The 18,043-nt window shown below is 40.7% G+C and overlaps 1 protein-coding gene across 1 annotated transcript in view; it reads right to left on the bottom strand.

Annotated features, from left to right (window-relative positions):
• Nucleotides 1–18,043, bottom strand: part of Satb2 (SATB homeobox 2) — a 148,917-nt gene that overhangs the window by 39,081 nt on the left and 91,793 nt on the right. The window contains exon 6 of the mRNA XM_059278094.1: nt 13,639–14,111. Within this exon, the coding sequence (XP_059134077.1) occupies nt 13,639–14,111 (473 nt within the window). The remainder of the gene's footprint in view (nt 1–13,638; nt 14,112–18,043) is intronic.

Genomic DNA, 18,043 nt, shown 5'->3' with positions numbered 1-18,043 from the left:
GACACTCTGAGGTGAAGACGACCGTGCACATTAATAAGATCTGGAAGTACCAGTGCAGACACACAACCAAGCAACAGACATGGCCCCAAATGAAGCGATATTAGATAATCTGCTCAGCCTTTTTGTCACCTGCAACAAATTAGGCTTTCAATATGCAAAACATCTTCCTTCCAGAAAAACAAATGATCATGATTCCACTTAATTGTAATTTAATGAGGCATAATTTATTTTTTAAAGTGATATACACCAGGTGTGTAGGGGGAGAGTGGAGGGGCCAAAGCCTGGTGTTTCTCTAAGAATCTAACTAGCTGGAGGCCATTTCCATTTCTGTAAATTACATACATGGCTGCTTGTGGCCGTGGAAATGGGAGACAAGAAAGGCAACTTGCCGTGTTCCCATATTATTCCAACAGATAGAGGTCACTCAATCCAAACAGCAACTCGCTGACCATATTCAGCAAAGAGTCTGAGAGCTCTGGGCTCTGATCTGGTAAGGGTAGATATGAGAAGGTCACATCAGCCCTTCACATGCACTGCTGAGCTGTGCTGCACGGGAAATCACACAGTGCAAACTTTTTAGGAACCCATAGACTGGCATCGGCAGAAAACATAAGCCCTATCTCCTCACAGCATGCTTTAGTCATGAGTAGACTAAAGACAGACTGAGAGAGGTGAGTAAATTACACAGTGTATTGAATGACATCTCTTCTGAAAATGTATGACTCAAGAGCATACCACAGTGAGCCTAAAAATACGTGTTTATAACGGCATAGTGTTTGAAACCAAAGATGCCATAACCCATAGTAAGATTTAGAAAATCTGTGGGCTCACTTCCATTTTCCAGGGTTAACATGACAGAGAGAGAGAGGAGGCTTTGCCAGGGCCTCGGGCCACTCTCCCACTTGCCCTGGAGTATGACGTGCTTATGACCACTCCCCTTGAATGCAGAGAGCAAGGGAAGGTCCTCTCTGTATTGCTTATATTCTGCTCTCCCTGGGACCAGCCTTCATTTTCCTACAGTTCTGATGTCTCGGGTAACAAGAGAATATTACTGTTATCGTGGTTGCTGTTTTTATACAACTGATTACCAGTCAGGTAAAGTCTAATTCCTAGTCTCATCCCACATGGCAAACTCAAACATGTCAGAGGTTCCCTTGGAGTTAGAGAGACCCTTGAAGGCAGTGCTGGGTCAGTGGATCCTCCTAGCATCCACCATCTAAGAGCTGACCTACCTTAGGAAGCGGCTTCCCTCATCTCCTTTCCTTTCCTTCTAGACGCTCCCCAGGCATATCTCCCTCTGTTTACGAATATAACTGGTTTCCCATAACCTACCACTGTACTTCCCGCTGTTGAAATTCATTTGTGTAATGCTAAAAATATTCACCCCACCCCCAACTCCCAGAGCTCTGCTGAGCCATGAAGCCAGAGTACTTAGTCTGATTTGAATAAAATGTATACTGGGCACAACAATGGCAATTTGATTTTTATTATTAAAAATGATGTGCTAAATCCTCAAAGAAAATGTCGTTATTGCATTAGTTTAATAAAATCTCTCTTTTATTACAATATTTCTTTATTGAGAAAGACAGCCTATGAATGTCGTATTTTGTAGGATGGGTTGGATAGAATAAAACACCTAAAGGGAATTAATGTACTCTGCAAATAAAAAAATGCATTTACAAAAGTTAACAGTTACAGGATGGAGGTATATCATTCAAAGCACTAGAAGGCTAGGTATATACACATATATAGCTTCCTTTGGACTGAGGTGCACAGGACTAATTTGGTCTCACATTTATACCACTCACCATCTTTCATACTGGCCAGTATAAAAACTATCTCTCTCCCATCATACAATAAAAACTATCTCTCTCTCATCATATAGTCATTGGGGGTTGATTATATTTTGTGCATGATGATGAGCTGGTGATATGGAAATCCAGACCTTTTAAAAAAAACACTTATCCATTCCAGTTCTGGGAGGGAGTCTTGTCTTGGGTGAGGAGTCTACAGCAGGCCCTAGCAGGCCACATATTTAAAGTCTAACTCGTGAAGCATTCAGAATAATTTGATTCAACTTGCTGAGAACAATCACTGAAACTGAGATTTTTGCGACATGTAAATCCCACTTTGGAACAACTACATCATACACCGTTAAGGCTGAAACTTATAAATGAAATACTTGTGTCATGAAAAACCTTCTTCCCGGCGCATGCAACAAAACTTGACCTGCCACATCAGAACATATTACACATGCATCACAAGATAAATGGGTACAGCAGAGCATTCTTAAAGCCAAAAGAGCCTGTGCTCTCTAAGTCCAACAGCCCTGTCCAAGCCACAGGTAGCCATGCCCAATAGAGGGACATGCGAAGCCCAGTTCTTGTCATGTCTGCCATTTTTAACCCACAGAATCGAGCAGCAGCAGACATATTTTATGAACAGTCCCATGTTACTCTTCCTTACCCGTTGCTCCATCTTGTCTTTAGGAAGTGATACGTACTACAGCAGGGCTGTGCATGCACATTCAAAGCCAAAGTGTTCTAAACACAATAGCACCAAATAGAGGACTGAACAGGTTCTCTTTGGAAACACTTGGTCAGTGATGCACTCAGTTCTGGGCACAGACAGGGCTTTCACATGCACTGCAAATTCCAGGCCCCATGACTAGCTCATTAATAAAGTTCTGGGCCCTGGCTATCCCTCATTTCCATGAATGTTCTATGAAACAGCTGTTGATAATCTGCTCTCCACATTTACTAGTTTGGCTATTTTATCACAACATTAGCAAGATTGGTACTTTCCAAACACAAAACAAAAAGTACATTTACTGATTATTTCTATTTCAAATATGTCAGATGCTTTTAAATATGAGTAAAGCATTGTAGCAGCACAAAGTGTCTTGTGACATCATAGTACTGCATTCTTTCCTGCTGTAAGATTTATGTTTTAATTCCTATTACCTCCAGGGTCAAAAGTACCCATTCTTGCCTCGTTCATCTGAGACTATGGCACTTACACACCACAGTAGAATTACTGGTTTTAAAATGTGATTGTAGGAGCTGGGAGGTGGGAGGGAGGGGTGTTGTTCAAGATCATGGTGTGGAAACCCACACAGATGGCTGACCAGAGATTGTGGGAGCTCACAGACTCTAGACTGACAGCTAGGGAGACTGCATAGGACTGACCTAGGTCCTTTGCATGTGGGATACAGTTGTGTAGCTTGGTCTATTTGTGGAGCCCCTAGCAGTGGGACCAGGATCTGTTCCTGGTGTATGAGCTGGCTTTTTGGAACCTATTCCTCATAGTAGGATGCCTTGCTCAGCCTTGATGTGGGGAGGAGGAGTTTGTCCTGCCTCAACTTGATGTGCCATGTGTTGCTGACTCCCATGGGAGGTCTGCCCCTTTCTGAGGACCAAGAGCTCAATAAAGGCCACAAATCATTGTGATGCCTAGAATAGCTTCTAAATATATAATAAATATCTGTTAAATGTGAACATGAGTAGAACATGTTGAAATGTATTCAAAATACATCAGCTATATTTTCTCATATATAAGGCAAAATATAAATAATAACTTTTAGGAAGTGGGATAATTAAATTATTTGGGATAGAAGGAAATATAAAGAAGGGTAATAGTAATATAAAGTGGAATGACTATATGAGTTTTTCAGATAAGCTGAAGTTAAGATAGTAATTGTTGTTGGGCAAGATAGCACAAGCCTATGATCTAGAACTTGGGAGGTAGAAATAGGAGGATTAAGAGTTCAAGGCCGTCGATAGATTCCTAACATGTTCATGGACAGCCTGAGCTACAGAGGACCCTGTCTCAAAAGCAGCAACTACCAAGATATACTTCAGAAAAGTAAAGTCACTTTCTTTTCATATGTAACACTGAAAGGATTTAAAATAAGCCTAAAGTGCTGTTGTTATTTAATCTTGGGTTATAGTTACTAGTGGATCATAAAGCTAATTTCATAAATCAAAACCAACCTTTATAATAAACTGGAAATCCATCAATTAGAAAATATCAAAGTGGTTCAATTACAGTATGAATTTGATTTTATAGGGTCTTTTTCTTTTTCATGAAGATTTTGCTTTAGCAATACATAGAGCTGAAGACAGGCATGATATGTGCACAAGCGTGTGTCTACCAGCCATGATTTGCAAGGTGCTCCAGATGGGTATGGTAGATGTTAAAAGAAGTTCAGAAGCAGATGCCATAGTCTATAGTGATCATTTTGGCACAAAAATTGTAGAGATCGAAATTGCTTGGAAATTCCCAACTGATTTCAAATGGATATAGTTATATTTATGCTGCAGCATTTCTGGGCTCTAAAAGTGCATGCACTTTATTTGAACAAACATGCACTTAACCCCCAGCCAACTGGTCCTCATTCTAATCAATAGCCATGGAAAGAACACTCCTTGAATATACTGTTTTAATGCTTATTAACTGAAGAAGGATGAAATGTGTTCCCGTTTACATAGTGAAATATTTTACAAAACTGTAAAATCCAACCTATGACTTTAAAGATTAGTTACAGAATACAGCAATGGATGCTTACCCCAGAAACCTAGGTTTTTACTAAGACATCTCCGAGAGTGGCAGATACAGATATTGAAGATGAAGATGCCCTCTCTGTGTGAAATGAGTGGACCAGTCCTTGGTAGACAATGCTGAAAAATGACTTTCAAAATTATCGCCAAAATGGAATCTTCTATTTCCTAGTCATAGAAAATTTGAATTTTCTATGATGAATCTAGTGACTAACTTGTTAGGCCATTGGTCAGGGGTAGGAGGAACAGACAAGACAGTCACCATGATGTTGGCTTATTCTGATTCTCTGTTTCATAGGAAGGAGAAAAAAAAAAAAACAAATCTTTTCATCTTCTGCTACCTGTATTTTCTATTTCAGGTGGATCAGGGAGGGAAGTTGAATTGTGCAGTTTTCTATTTGATGAATCAACCTCCCCTTTACCGAAGGCACAGACAGAGCAAGCTAAGCCTGGACACTTTCATCCTTGACTTAACCAACTCTTGGTTTTGGCTGAGGAGGCTTAAAAGGTGCTAATTGATAATATTCTTTATATGTATGGGAGATGCTAAAGTAAGATTCTGTCTAGAGAACCTCCCCACTACACACACACACACACACACACACACACACACACACACACACACACACACACCATCCAATAACTCCGAGACACTGCTATCTGGGGAGATATTAATATTATTACAATCTTTCAATCTGAGAATTCAAGCCAGTGATTTTGAAATGAAAGACTATTTTATGAAGTAAGCAAGGCCATCTCTCCCCACTTTATTAATTTAATGTTCTGAAATCAAAAGAGGGCATATTATTTACTTCAAAACTCAATAACATGCTCATGCCCGATCTGCAGCATTTTACATCAACAGCCCACCTTTTAGGAGTGGACTTCCTTTTGCTCACATGTGTCCTTGTTATTTTATAACCAGCTCACTGGACCATGGAGTCAAGGCCCTAAATTTACACTGTGGTCCTTGACTTGCAAAGAGCCTAGATCCCAACTAGATATTGAGAAATAATCATGACTGAAACTATTTCAGCTGACAACGAATATGAATACCTTGGAGGTAAAGTTTCATACAAATATAAACTGCAATGCATAATTAAATTATGCCCATCTCTGGATAACAATATGCATAAATCAAACAATGAAATTAAAAGACAATTTTTGTCTCTTCCAAATGTGACTCATACTTACACTCCTGAGAATTTGTAGCTACGATTTTCTTCTAGTTGTCACATATCTTATTCTGACTATGCTGCCTCAAATCCTAACGTTTAGCAAGTTCTTAGAAAATTTAACCCTAACAGTTTTGGGGCATGCATATATTCCAAACACCTTGTAGACAAAGCTTAAATCAAAATCCACGCCATTTCATACAATGGCGTTTGCATTTTCAACAGCTGGCCTTCCTGCCAAATTTTCTGATACATCATTCAATCTAATTTTCCAATCTGCTGAAAACATTCTCCAGTTGCTGAGTGACTTCATAAATTGTATTTATGACCCTGCTCTTAAGTTTCTTCAAACGATGAGGCTTTGATGAGTAAACTGCAGATTTTTTTCCTGCAAATTCTCATTTTAAAAAATGAGAACAGGTCAATCAAATGAGTCCCCACAGGATTTTGGGGGTCCTGTTCTCTATCAGATAAGACCAGGGCACATACACTGCTTCTCCAGGGAGACCTCTGATAAACGTCCGTGAATTTTCACTAAACTGAAGTAGCAGGACACTGAATCAGAAACCTACTGTTCTAAAGGAGCACACTCCCATTACACGCGTCTATTCTTCTACCAAAAATATGGTCCCAAGGGTCAGCTCAGCAAGTCTTACTCACCCCCTCTGCTAGAGGAAAAGAAAATGGACAAGGCTACATGAACTACAAGCCTGAGAAAAGTCTTGCTCCCAAGAGGTGCAAACATCTTCTTGCTGACTCCCCGTGTTGGGGTGCCCCTGCACTCTGTTGCCAATGTAAAGGGAAAAGGAGAAGGGATATGAGGGTTACCCCCAATCTCCCTTTTCTGGCATTCCCGTGCTCCCATTCACGTGTGGCAGCACATTCGTTCCACTGGATTTACCCTAGTTTGGATCAAAGCTTCCTCTACTTCATTTAACAGATTTGCTCAGATGGAAGGTCTCGGAGGAGAAGCAGGGTTAGGAAATGGGGACTTCTGAACATATGAATATGTAGGTCATTGGATTTTTTAAATAAATTAGAGAATAGTTTATCTATTAAGTAAAAGTCACTCTACATATTTTATGAAACATTACTTATTATAGGTCAGTGGACACCAGAAATATTAAGTCTTAAACATTGCCATGAGGCTTTCATCCTATATATGCTTGTGATCAATGTTTTCAAGTCTATACTTTAACAAAGAAAACAGAATGCTTAAAATCAGGATTCACAATCACACTGAAATGTGTAAACCACAAATGCAGCAAATAACCAAGTGGTTTACTTCGTGTCTACAGACCTAACGAGAGAAAGGTGCCAACTTACGATGAATCCAGGATACAGACACAGAAGAAAACATGTGAACAAAAATCAAAACCTGACAGAAATCACTAGTCAGCAGGCACCACCTGTGCCTGGGAGAGAGCGCCGCAGAGGTGTAGGGCCAAGGAGCAAGGCTGTTTGAAACACTTTACCAGTGTGCCACAGCTCAGACTGGTGAGCCTGCTTTTCACTCCAGTTAACAGTGGTAGAACTCCTAAAGCCTCAAGTCCCATTTCTCTCCTGAATCTTACGCCTACTCATATTCATATTCCCTCATTCCTAGCCTCAATCTCAATCACTCTGCCCCCGATTCAATATCCCTAAGTCAGTCTCAATAAATCTATTTTCCATTCAGTGAACGGAAGAGCTACCGGGCTTCAGGTTTAAAGTAACTATGATGATAATGTTTTCAAACCCAGCGGCAGACTCAGCCATACTAGCCTCATACAGCACATGGCAGGTGCTCTGTGGAATGAATGGGCATCATTCCGATGCTACGCTCTACTCAAGTTTCTACTCACACGGCATGACCAAATGTCAGCTACATAGAAATGGCATGGATCTATAATCACGAGATAAAGATTCCTACAAAAAAGGTTTATTAATAAAATGCTTCCAAGGGAGAGCTATAGGGGACAATGGAGGGAAAAATAAAACCCAGGCCTATACAGAGAGCTCTGGAGTGTCAGGGAAATCTCCACAAGGAGTGAAGCCATGGGCTGTCGCTGTGTGGTTCCTGTCACACAGTGGCTAAGTTTTTCCAGATCCCTGCCAACATCTAGTAGCCTGAGGACAGTCCTTCTGATGAAGACCCCACATCAGAACAGGCATGAGTGTGGGGAATCACAAACAATGCAAGAGTATCTGCCTGCCTCTGTGGTCCCACAGAGACCACAAGAGAAAGTGCTGGAAGTGGACAGGTAAGAAAACAGCTATTATCATCACCTCACTGTTCTCCCTGAGTCCCTTTGGCTATAAGACGGCATAGCAAGCTGGACTACCCATTTCTTCCACAAGGCCTATCCAGCGACAGCGCTACTGCACATGCTGTGTTCATGACCATATCAGCCTTGGGCCATACTGGAGAGTTCCCATCCTGGCACTACTGACATAAATATGCTAACTCCCTTGTACAGAATGTGAACTCAATTTGTATATTCTTAGCTTATACGACTCATGTTTTGGTGAACAGGAAGAAAATGCAAAAATAATTACAAATAACAGTGAAAAAAAAAAACTCAAAAGACTACAGAGGTCATCTATTTCCAAAACTAGAAGCCATGAGTATTACACAAAACAAGGTGTTAGCAGGCAGATGCATAAATGACTCTGAAAGACTTATGTATCAAAATTGAAGTGTATTAAAAACTGGTAGGGGTGGGAGTGGGCAAGGGACACAGGAAGACAGTGGGGGAGGGGAACAATGAGCACAAACTATAGCAATATGACAACATTTATGCACGAAAATGCCAAGATAAAACCTGTCACTATGTATTAACCTTAAAAAAATTAAAAAAAAAAAAACTCTTGGAAATACAGCCCCTAGTCATGTCATTTTACATAATCAAATGGTAAATAGATCAGCCATTTAAGGTAATGAATAGTCTCTTTCAATAACATACAGTTTTCAAATACCATTTACTGTAAGCATGAGGTTTTTCATCTGGAAGTCTTAATAGCAGGCAGACAAGGCTCTCATGTTTATATTCTTACTGGATTGATGAATGTTTGCAGATGATTTTAGTGTCTGCATACCTACACATATACAAATTAGTCAAACTTCTTGTTAAATTTTCAAGAAGAAATGCAGGGACATCAACTGTCATGTGACACACCACTTTTATTAGCGTTAATAACAGAGGAATCCTGGAGATGTCAATGAGTTCTGTAAAATACTCAGGCACATGAGAATATGCTATACATCAAGAGAGCAACTAATGATAATGTCTCCAGATGCCTAACAAAAATGAATGGTTCTGGGTTCTGTATAGACAAGAAGTTAACATTCGTTCTAGAAAATGGTTAATACGCCATTAACCATTTTTACATATGAATTTTACCTGGCAAGTTACTCTATAACCCAGAAATGTCTGATTCCACTCAAAAAGGCCTCACTATTTGGAAAATCCATGGCTAGTTTCATGGGGTATACTACACTGTATTTCCCATTTAACAATACAGCTGGCAAAACCAGCTGCCCATTTGTGCTGTTAGCGATTGCAGAACACACAGCAAAAAACAATCTGCCTGCTGACCTCCTGCTCAAGTTCAAACTATGTCATTCTGTCAATACCATCTACCTTGATTAGGCTGGGCTTATATACAACAGGTTATGATCCCAGAGGGATGAAAAGCTTTCCCAAATTAAAAGCAGAATTTAAAAAGGAAATACTCATACATTCCTATGTAGTTTCCATTTGATATCCTCAAGGCTGGCCCATGAACTCAAGCTCATGTTGATTGAAAGTGAATGTTTCTTTCTGGGCGTAGCCATCTTACAAATTTAATAGCAGGAGGGAAATAATAAAATGTGTTCTGTGCTTCAATTAGACCTTTTTATAACCTGGCACTTCAAAGGTGGCAATGCCAAAGAAAAATCTTTAATCCAGAAAAAGAGACATAAAGGATTCCTCGGGAGAAGACAGAGCTCCGAGAGCCTAGTGCTTTGATGTAGCACTCTCACCCAAACTCTCTGTGGTCTGGACTCATTGTGAGTCTTCTAGCATGCTTCGTGCTCTTCGGCTAGAATGTATACTGTATTCCACTTCGAAAATCTGAAGTAGTACAACCATGCTTTCAATTTTATCCTTAGCCAAAAAGAGCTGTGCACAGAACTAGACAACCGAATGCTGGCTAGGCATGAAATGTCTATTCATGCGCACAGATGACAGACTAAAGAACACATCACACAGAGAACCGCAGAAGAGAGACGTGTCCCTCGCTCCACGTATTTTGTATTTTCAGTAGTAGGCAACAGATTGTTTCCAAAGGACCCGAGCCTTACACAACTCCAGTCTAGGTAACCATGAACACACAAATGCCACCTGAGTCTTTTAAGTTCCAAGAAGATGAAAGAAATATGTATGGGCTTCCCCAAATGTATTTTTCAAGTGATGGGGATAGGCTCTACCATTAAAAGAATGTATAAGGTAGCTACGAGCTGAGGGAGGCCAAGATTTCACCTGTCCTGCTCCTCTCCATAAAAACACATAAATACCAAACCCCATCGGCCCCAGGGCCTCGTCTTTGCTCACAGCCAGCAGTTGCTCAACCTCAATCAATGACTCCATTACTGCTTCATGTGATCTGAGCTGCAAAGCGCCTCCCATCTTGAGTGGACTCCTATCAAAGTCAAGCGGGACCTCGGCTTCTGGCCGCCTTTCTAACACTCCATTGAAAAAGCGCTCTGCCTGTCTGCATCCTGAGTACTTAGTCACTCCTCAGCCCTGCCGAGTTGCTCCTGTCCTCACCAATGTAATTGAACCTCCTCTCAGAAATCTGATAAGGACGTCTCCCAACCAGCTGACACCATGCCAAATCTTGTGGCATAACCTCAGGACTCTCCTTCTCCATATGTCTCGGCTTTCCACCCAGGTATGAGACTTCTGGTGCAGTGGTTCTCAATCTTCCTACTGCTGCAGCCATTTAACACAGCTCCTCATGTTGTGGGGACCCCCGACCATAAAAGTATTTCATTGCTACTTCATAAGTGTAATTTTGCTGCTGTTATGAATCATAAAGTAAATATCTGATATGCAGGATATCCGATATGGGACCCCCCTGGGGTCGCGGCCCACGGGTTGAGAACTCCTGTTCTAGAGTCCCTTCACTCTTGCTATCATCTCCCTGTTACTCCATGGCCACGGACTCACTCTTCTGGCATTTCCTGGTTCTGAAGGTAGGAGTAGTTAATACCTATATTAGTTACTTTTCCGCTTCTGTGACAAATCTCGTGACAAATGCAAATTAAGGGGGCGTTAATTGGCTTGTAAGCTCATAATAGCAAGAAAGGTGTGGGACTTGGCAGGGGCAGGAAGATTTATATTTTCATGGACACACAGACAAGCAGAGAAAGAAAACAGGAAGCAATCAACCCTCAAAGTCCATCCACAGTGACGTATTTCCTCCAGCAAGACTCCACCTCCTAAGATCCCACAACCTCCCCAAACAGCACCACTCCGGGAATCTGAACCTGACGGTTTCTTATCAAACCATCCCATCACGCTACCTTTCCCTCCTCTAGTTTAAATCCTGGGCTTTGAAACATTTTTCCAATCTCTTAGTCTATCCCTACCCATCGTTTTTAGTGCCAAACTTGTACTTTCAATGTTCACTGACAGTCTTCATAAGAAATCTCCTAGTGTTTCAAAGTGAAGACAACTAGATCCCAAACAATAGCTGTGGCCTTTCTCGGCCACTGCTGCAGTGTCTCCCTTGACGTTTCTCCTAACTCTACCTTCACTTCCGGTCATCAGGTTCAAGCCCTGATACATTGTTACTGCTTCACCCTGTATGCGCTAACACACCAGCCTGTATGTGCTAACATACCAGCCTGTATCCGCTAACACACCAGCCTGTATGTGCTAACACACCAGCCTGTATCCGCTAACACACTAGCCTGTATGTGCTAACACACCAGCCTGTATCCGCTAACACACTAGCCTGTATGTGCTAACACACCAGCCTGTATCCGCTAACACACTACCCTGTATGCGCTAACACACCAGCCTGTATGTGCTAACACACCAGCCTGTATCCGCTAACACACCAGCCTGTATCCGCTAACACACCAGTCACGACTTTACTCCCATGATGCTTCTTGATGCTACACCCTCTCTACTGCCCAGTCTCATTCAGAACTTGCCCACATTTCAGCTGGTCTCTCTGAGAAGCCTCCTAACTGGCAGTCCTACTCACTTGCTATAACAGAGAAAAACCGAACCCTTCCAAAGATCAAAGTTTCCTTATTGAGTCACAGCACATTCCCGCATGAGACCTTTGGCTTTTCCAGTGCTGAAAGTTCAAAACTTTCAGTAAGTTCTTAAGGATCTTTTTTGACCTATGATCTCCGACCAGTGTCTTCAGTTTTATTATCAACTACCAACCATCCCCACAGTTTTTGACTCAATATTTTCCTTATGAATTCCATTAGCTTAAATACATTCCTTGATCTTCATTAAATTGTATTAACCTTCAAGGCCTACTTCCCCCAGGAACCTAAAATTCAAGTTTTTCAAGTTTCCACCCAGGACCTAGGAAGTTTTCACCTTCCTGTTTCCCTACCTCACATGCAGTAAGGCCACTGAGCTCCAGCCTGCTGGGTTCCTGATGACTCACCTTGCCCATACTGTCCTAAAAGTCCCTCAATCCCAGCTTCCCGGGTCCCGCTGCTTATGTTCTCCTGTGTTATCCAGCACACTCCTGGCTACCCTTCGTTCACCACCGAGGCCATTAGTTCCCCAGGCTAAGCCTCCTTACCCATTAGAGGTTTGCAGAATATACCCCTCCACCCTGAGCCTGTAACATCTGCACCACCTCAGACCTTGTAAGAAATCAAATTCTCTAGGTCCTATCCTACACTTCCTAAATCAGAAGCTCTGGGATGAGCTCTGAAATCCTTACTTTAACATCACTCCATTCTGATGCACTCAGTTAAGAAGCACAAATGGGAAAAAATCTTTCAAATGAGCTCCCTCAGTAGGACAACATATGTGTGAAGGAATGGTTCACCTCTATCCCTCAAAATTATCGGCGTATGTAATTCTTCTGAAACATTAAAAATACAAGTAATCTATATGTTACTATTTCAAATCTGACTTGTACATTTTGAAACGTTTATAGAAATACTTCCATGATGTTCAAAAAAAGATTTAAAAACAGGCTATTTGAGCATGCATAAATAGTTTCACAACTAGTCTCAAATATTTTTTTAAATGGTGGTGGAGATGATCCCAAAATTCACCATCAAGGGTCTGTCCAAGGAAACACAGACGGTAAGGGGTAGCATCTCAGATATTGGTTACATTATTGAAATTAATTCATTAAGATCTTGTAGGGGTGAGTGGTGACATTATATCATGACAGAAGAATATTATTAAATTATGTGTGCTGTGAAATTCATATTTGTTCTGTATAGTATGTGTGCCATGTGTGTATGATGTGTGTATAGTATGTGTGCCATGTGTGTATGATGTATGTATGGAGGTGCACATGCCCGTGGAGACCAGAGGTTGACATTGTGGTCTTCCTTATGCATCTCCATTCTTTTTTTTTTTTTTTTTTTTTTGAGACAGGGTCTCTTTGCTCACCCTGGAGCTCACAGATTGAGTACACTTGCTGGCCGAAGAGCTCCAGATTCCCCTTGCCACCTCGCCCATGCTAGGCTTAAAGATGTGTGCCCAGTGCCCAGCTTTCACATGGGTGCTGGAGATCTGGACTCAGGGCCTCATGCTTGGACTGCAAGCATCTCCTGAGCCATCTCCTCATCTCCATAAAACATTCTGAAGAAATTATTACGAAGGCATGCCACATTTCTTCCTAATCTGACCCTTGATCCCCAGTGAGAATGGTGTTCACTGTACCTGTGTGCGGTTGAATGCCACTCTTGCAAAGACAGCTTGTGACACGCTGGCCCTCTTCAGCTCATCTCGAACTTGCTGGTAGATATCAGGAGAGACTTCCACAGAGGAGTTGGTTGGCTCTGGCTTGACTGCTCTGGGGATGGGTGGATGGTTCAAGAACTGCTGGTTGATGGCTTGAGGGTGCTGGTGAGCCAGGAGCCGGCTCACGGCTATCTGTTGGTTTATCAGGTGGGCCATGGCTATCTGCTGCCTGACCAGCTGTGGACTGAGCTGGGGTGAGAGAAGCCCAGGGCTCATGATGGGCTGTAATGCGGGCACTTGGTTTCGGATTGGAGTACTGTGGTGGATTTGGCTATGAGGAGACTGTTCGTTGGTTTTCCCCAGGGATGCCAGCTGGTTCATATTTGGTAAATGCATTGGACGCTGGCCCAGAACACAATAGTCTGAAAGGTTTTCTCGCTCCACTCTTTCCACTGTTGAGAGATAAAAACAAAAACTCACCATTATTTTCATGTTATAATTTGTTGCTAATATATAATACACTAATGATAATATTTTTAATGGAAGTCCAAAAACCCCCAAAGAAAGAATAAGAATTCTCATTTAAAAGGTTTAACTTAACCATTATACTAATAGATTTTTTTCATGAAAGATATGAAAGTGAGGATCTTCACCACTTCGGCTTGATAAATTTGTAAAAAGTAAGCATTTCCTAGACGAGCCAAGACAAGAAAACACCAGCCAATCCAATTCTAAAGCCCCAGACATTTCTACATCCTGTGATCGCCCTCCATCAACCTTAGTAACAAAACACCCATTGCTCTAACCTTCTACAGTTCACGGCTAACAGCACAGTTCATAGCTATCAGGAAAATGGCGAGGGCAATGTCTCCTGCCAAGCTACTACCTTCTCAGTCTATGTTGGGAATGCACCAGGAACACAGCTCGCTGACAGAGTGCTTACTTACCATGTGACTGGTAAATAGGGTTTGAGAGCTGGTGTTACCACCATGATGGAAATGTCTGTGAGCATGCCTACCCCATACCCATTATCTCTTCATTTGCTATCTTCTTCTAGAAATACATATTTTAATAAACTCAAGATTAATTCCATCACCTTGACTGGTCATTAAATACGATTCTACCTAGTTATTGAAAATCACTAAAGATTTAAAGAATAAGCTCGAAGGAGTAAAGGTAGAGAGTGCTTCACAGATGCCCAAGTCAAGGGACAGGATCAGCCGTCAGGAAATGGGTGGGGATCACTGCCTTGCCTAAGCTCTGTGAGGCTGGAGAGATTGCTCTTTAGTTAAAAGCACTGGTGCTCTTCCAGCAGACCTGAGTTCAGTTCCCAGCACTACTGTACTTTATTGCCTAAAACAAGGTTTTGTTTGAAGAAAACACCCGAGACTGAAACAAATCGGTCATTGATGGTTTTAAGTGTTTGTAGGTGAAATGTGTTTGAAAGCAAATTCCCATACAGCCTTAGTAAGTAAACCTTACTTATGATTTCAAATATTAGGTATAATTATGCAAAAGTCTTTTAAAGCTGGGTGTAATGGAGCAGAAGATCACTGTAAGCTCAAGGCCACCCTGATCTACATGACAAGTTCTAAGACAGACTTCCACCTCCACCAAAAAAAACAAAAAACAAAAAACAAAAACAAAAACATGGTATTTGGCCATGTCTAAAAGCTTTGCGAATTTCCAGAGCTTCTTGGAGGAAGTAGGGTGACAGCCTATCTTAGGATCATATTTACATACATACAGCATTGTTTCTTCTTTTTCTAAAGAACCAAACTTGTTCAACTTTCCTATGAACTCCTAAATAAGTCAAAAGTTTACTTCAAACTTCTTTCATTTCTAACTTAATCTTTGAATATAATTTCATTTAGTTTACATGTTACCTTTCCTGTATAAAGTTCAAGGTAAACAAGTTGTTTTAATCTTCTCTAAAGGCATTCATTTTCCAATCATTGTATTATTTAAACTTTAAAGCACACAGCCTTAAATCCAAACCAAGCAAATGGCTCTGAGCCTTCAGATAAGGTAATCCAAGAGGGTTTCCACGGACAGGAATTACTATCGTGATTTCTTTATTGAAGGAAGATGTAAAGAGCATGAACTGCCTCCAGAGTAAAAACACACTTCACAGACACAAACACTGGGTCACAGGTAAGCATCTGACTCACTGGATTGTTTGTGCTGGTTTTTAATTCAGTCAAGGTCATGATGAATTCAATTTTTAAATTGTTTCCAAGTACTTAATAGACAAACTTTTATCCCCATTTTTCCTACTAAAAACACAGAGAATCACCCTCATAGAGCTAACTGTCCAAACTTTCAGTATTTTTCTTTTTCAAAGATTTGCTACACTTAATGAGTTTACTGTTCTGTGATAAAGCTACATGACAGATCTAGTTATAATTAAGCATGAAAATGTATGTAAATTAAATGTAAATATACGAGATCAATAAAACCTATAGGACTTTGTGTGATGAGTCAAAATAATCAATCCATATTGCTTTAAGTTTACACATACTAATGCCTATCTTTAAGAATCCCCAGATCTGCAGCCATGTGTGGTGGCACATGCCTTTAATCCCAGCACTCCTATGGCACAGGCAGGTGGATCTCTGAGTTCAAGGTCAGACTGGTCTACACAGTGAGTTCCAGGTCAGCCAGGGCTACACAGAGAAAAACAAAAAACAAAAAAAGAATCTCCAGGTCCATATAAACTCTTATTGACAGGAGCTGTGATTGGTTGCATCTTAGAAATGTGACAGTATCGTTTCCCTAGTAAACCTAAGGAAGGGTTGCATGCATCAGTGCTGGCCATGGCTAACAGGGGAGGAGCCACTGTGGAGGAGGAGCTAGGGGAAGAGAAAGTCTATCTAAGGCACAGCCAGGTGTTTTCCCAGACTTTTCTTCTGACTTTTCTGAAAACTACTGAGTGTTTCCTGATGTCTCCTAATTGCATGTGTTGGCAACTAGCTTCATTTTTTTAAATACGATAAAAAAACAAACAAGACATTTCTGGTAATTAAATCCTGCCCGTAGGGTTGCCATCTTTTCTTTTCAATTTTGCCAAATACTAAAGATATTCTTGTGTTTTTCAGTCTCTGACAGCTTTACCAATAAAATCCAGGCTTTTTACCTCTAAAGATCAAAAACGAGAAACTAACAGTGAAACTCTCATCAGGCTTGGTGACAAAGACTGAATGAACTAACGCCTCTCATCATCTACACGCATCCCCTGACAGACACACAGTTCAGGTCTGTGGGATCCTTCAGTATACATGGCACAGTGGAAGATGGTCAGAACCGGTCATGGGTACTGAATCAGAGTCTCTAAGGGTTCTCATGCATGTCAAGATTCTAATGATTTGTAAGAAGCCTAAGCTCATGGATGCCATGTCATCTCTGCTTTGATGTGTCTGTATGCGTATAAGATGATGATGCTATATCATCTGTGCTGGAATTTGATGTTGCCATCACCTGCAGTTGTACTCAATTTGATTGCTGAAGTCTGTTTTTCTATCATCCCTAATAGAAAGGCTATCATTTTATTGATTTTTAACTACATTTTAAATGTATGTGACCAAATGAATTTTTCCCAATAGTTTTACATTCATTGACCATTATATTTTGTTGAAGAAACACTGATTGAATCTGCTGTTTAAAAGCTATATTCAAGAAGAATATACTGAATAATATATTTTTTTATTGGCTGGGAGACTTCAATAAATAGAAGATTCCATGACCTAATTCTTTTCTTTTAAGACTTACTTATTTTTATTTTATGTATGAGTGTTTTGCCTGCATGTATCTCTGTGTACCACATGCATGCCTGGTGCCTGCAAAGGCAGAAAAGGGCTTTGAATGCCCTGAAACTGGAATTACAGACCATTGTTAGTTACCATGTGGGTGCTGGGAACAGAACCTGAGTCCTCTAGAAGAACAGCCAGTGTTCTTAACTTCTGAGCCATTTCTTATCTTCAGAAAACTTTTATCTCAAAATTCTAGGAGTAAAACTTAGAAGTCCAATATTATTAAGATTTTTGTTAAATTAATATTGTAAATTTCAGAAAATATTTGTATAATTGGGATTAACAGATCAATCTTCTTATTCTACATTTTTTTTAAATTAGGACATTCTAATCAATGTCTTCTGTCTCCCAAAAGAACCTCTTTCTTTTGTTTACATAACTCTATCATAGCATATCAATTTTGAAAATTAATCCTTTTATTTTAAATGACACATGCAGGAATATACTACTATTCAGTTTCTCCAAATGGGGCTTAAAAGTTCATATGCTGAGCTGGGCGTGGTGGTAGTGCACAGCCACAATCCAAGCTCTTGGAGGTGGGAACAGGGAGTGCAGAAGTTGAAGGTCATGATCAG

The sequence above is a fragment of the Peromyscus eremicus genome, chromosome 13 (genome assembly GCF_949786415.1).
Source record: "Peromyscus eremicus chromosome 13, PerEre_H2_v1, whole genome shotgun sequence".
Classification (NCBI taxonomy): Eukaryota; Metazoa; Chordata; class Mammalia; order Rodentia; family Cricetidae; genus Peromyscus; species Peromyscus eremicus.
The sequence above is the reverse complement of the archived record's forward strand: the minus strand, read 5'-3'. Positions and strand labels throughout refer to the sequence as shown.